General features: G+C 51.0%; 1 protein-coding gene across 1 annotated transcript in view; it reads left to right on the top strand.

Annotated features, from left to right (window-relative positions):
* LOC308154247 (kinesin-like protein KIF13B) overlaps positions 1-2,500 on the top strand; it is a gene marked incomplete at its 5' end in the record, with an annotated part of 29,931 nt that overhangs the window by 20,907 nt on the left and 6,524 nt on the right. The window contains 3 exons of the mRNA XM_080527415.1: positions 1,303-1,415; positions 1,520-1,575; positions 1,900-2,018. Of these exons, the coding sequence (XP_080383541.1) occupies positions 1,303-1,415; positions 1,520-1,575; positions 1,900-2,018 (288 nt within the window). The remainder of the gene's footprint in view (positions 1-1,302; positions 1,416-1,519; positions 1,576-1,899; positions 2,019-2,500) is intronic.

Here is a 2,500-nt window from a genome sequence, read left to right as displayed (position 1 = left end):
TTAGGGATGGATGGTTTCCATGGTGATGGCTGAGGTCTCAGCCAATGGTCTGGTTGGTGCCTTAGCCAGCTCTTTATTAGTGCCCGTGGTCTCCATCACCCGGTGGACAGGTCCATTGGGGGAGAGGTTTGGGTGGCTTGAGATTTGAGAAATTGGCTTTGGGTTTCCTGAGACTCATTTAGTCAGGGTTCCCGCGCTGGTCTTAAAAAGCCTTAAAGTCTTAAATCCAGCAATCCGATCTATAAGGACTAAAAAGGGTCTTAAGTTTCAGTTATTAGGTCCAAAAAATTAGGTGCTAGGTCTGAAAAATGAGATTAGCTTGTCCTGCAAGGAAATCAGTCCGACCACATCTATTTACGTGGAAATTAATCAAGCTGGAACCAAAAAATGCCAATTCACTGCCCCCGGGAGAAATTATTGGTGAACGAAGCTACGGCAGGATGACAAAAAGCTATCATATGGTGTCGCGAATAGGTCAAAAATTATATTCAAAGAGGTCTAAAAAAAGGTCTAAAAAGGTCTTAAATTTGACTTGTTGAAACTTGTAGGAATCCCGTTTAGTTGAGCTCTGAACCCCCTTAAGGCCTCAGGTGTCCCTGGCCTAATGATTTCTAACAATTGGTCAGATTGAGGGAGGTCCATATTTTTTACAAGCTAAAACACAGTGAAGACATGTAATTACTGTGTGTGTGTGTGTGTGTGTGTGTGTGTGTGTGTGTGTGTGTGTGTGTGTGTGTGTGTATAGGAGGGGGACCTGGAGCGGCTGAGGCAACAGTGGTTATCTTCTGTTGCTAGGAGACAGGACGACCTGGACCTGCACCTGCACAGGAGCGTCTCCAAGACAGGTCACCTGACCCTTAATGACCCCTGGCCTCTAATGACCTCTGACCTCTAATGACCCCTGACCTCTAACCCCTAAGACAACAAACATCCCAGATATCACAGTAGTTTTACTCACACTGTGTGTGTGTGTGCGTGTGTGTGTGTATCTCTGTGTGTATGTCTGTGTATGTCTGTGTGCGTGTGTGTGTGTGTGTGAGTGTGTGCATGTGGTGTGTGTGTATGTCTGTCTGTGTGTGTGTGTGTGTGTGTGTGTCTGTGTGTGCGTGTGCGTGTGCTTGTGCGTGTGCTTGTGCGTCTGTGTGTGCGTCTGTGCGTCTGCACGTGCGTCTGCGCGTGCGCGTGCGTCTGTGTCTGTGTGTGTGTGTGTCTCTCTGTGTGTGTCTGTGTGTGTGTGTGTGTGTGTCTCTGTGTGTGTGTGTGTGTGTGTGTGTGTGTGTGTGTGTGTGTGTAGGTAAGTCTGAGGGGGAGGTGGAGAGGGAGGCCCAGCTGCTGGAGCGTCGTCTGACTCTGACAGAAGAACGCAACAACGTCCTCCTGCCAGCAGAGGGCATCCCAGGAGCCCCCGCACAGAGGTGTGTGTGTGTGTGTGTGTGTGTGTGTGTGTGTGTCTGAAGGCCAGCATTGGAGGCTGACAGCTTCCTGTTTACTGAATGCTGATTGGCTCGTTTCCCTTCAGACTTCCTGTTCCGGGGATGGAGACTCACATTCCTGTCATCTTCTTGGACCTCAGTGGTACGATGACCTCCTCTCCTTCACTCCTCCTCTCCTCCTCTCCTCTCCTCCCCTCCTCCTCTCCTCCCCTCCTCCTCTCCTCTCCTCCTCCTCTCCCCCTCTCCTTTCCTCCTCTCCTCTCCTCTCCTCTCCTGTCCTCTCCTCTCCTCTCCTCCTCTCCTCCTCTCCTCTCCTCTCCTCTCCTCTCCTCCTCCTCCCCCTCTCCCTCTCCCCCTCTTGTCCTCCTCTCCTTTCCTCCTCTCCTCTCCTCTCCTCCTCCTCTCCGCTTTCTTTACTCACTGTTGGAAGCATTCCTTTTGACCCTGATTCTGACTAACCCCCCAGCGGAGGACTTCCAGGACAGCCTGTCCTCTCCTCTGTCAGGGGGTCTGGAGGCTCACCTGCCCCAGGAGGACGACGACGCCTTCTACCACCTCCACATCGTCAAGAGCTACGAGGGAGAGGTGAGGTCAGGCCCAGGTCACGCCCAGGTCAACACTAATGCCCTGTAACAGCCTCTAACAGCCTCTAACAACATCCTTTAACATCCTCTAACAGCCTCTAACAGCCTCTACCATCCTCTAACATCCTCTAATGGTCTCTAACGGCCTCTAACGGCCTCTAACAGCCTCTACCATCCTCTAACATCCTCTAATGGTCTCTAACGGCCTCTAACAGCCTCTACCATCCTCTAACATCCTCTAATGGTCTCTAACATCCTCTACCATCCTCTAACATCCTCTAATGGTCTCTAACGGCCTCTAACGGCCTCTAACAGCCTCTACCATCCTCTAACATCCTCTAACATCCTCTACCATCCTCTAACATCCTCTAACGGCCTCTAACGGCCTCTAACAGCCTCTAACATCCTCTGACGGCCTCTAACAGCCTCTAATGGTCTCTAACATCCTCTAACATAACGGCCTTTAACATCCTCTAACGGCCT

Source organism: Nansenia antarctica (genome assembly GCF_963989245.1).
Source record: "Nansenia antarctica genome assembly, chromosome: 3".
Classification (NCBI taxonomy): domain Eukaryota; kingdom Metazoa; phylum Chordata; class Actinopteri; order Argentiniformes; family Microstomatidae; genus Nansenia; species Nansenia antarctica.
The sequence above is the reverse complement of the archived record's forward strand: the minus strand, read 5'-3'. Positions and strand labels throughout refer to the sequence as shown.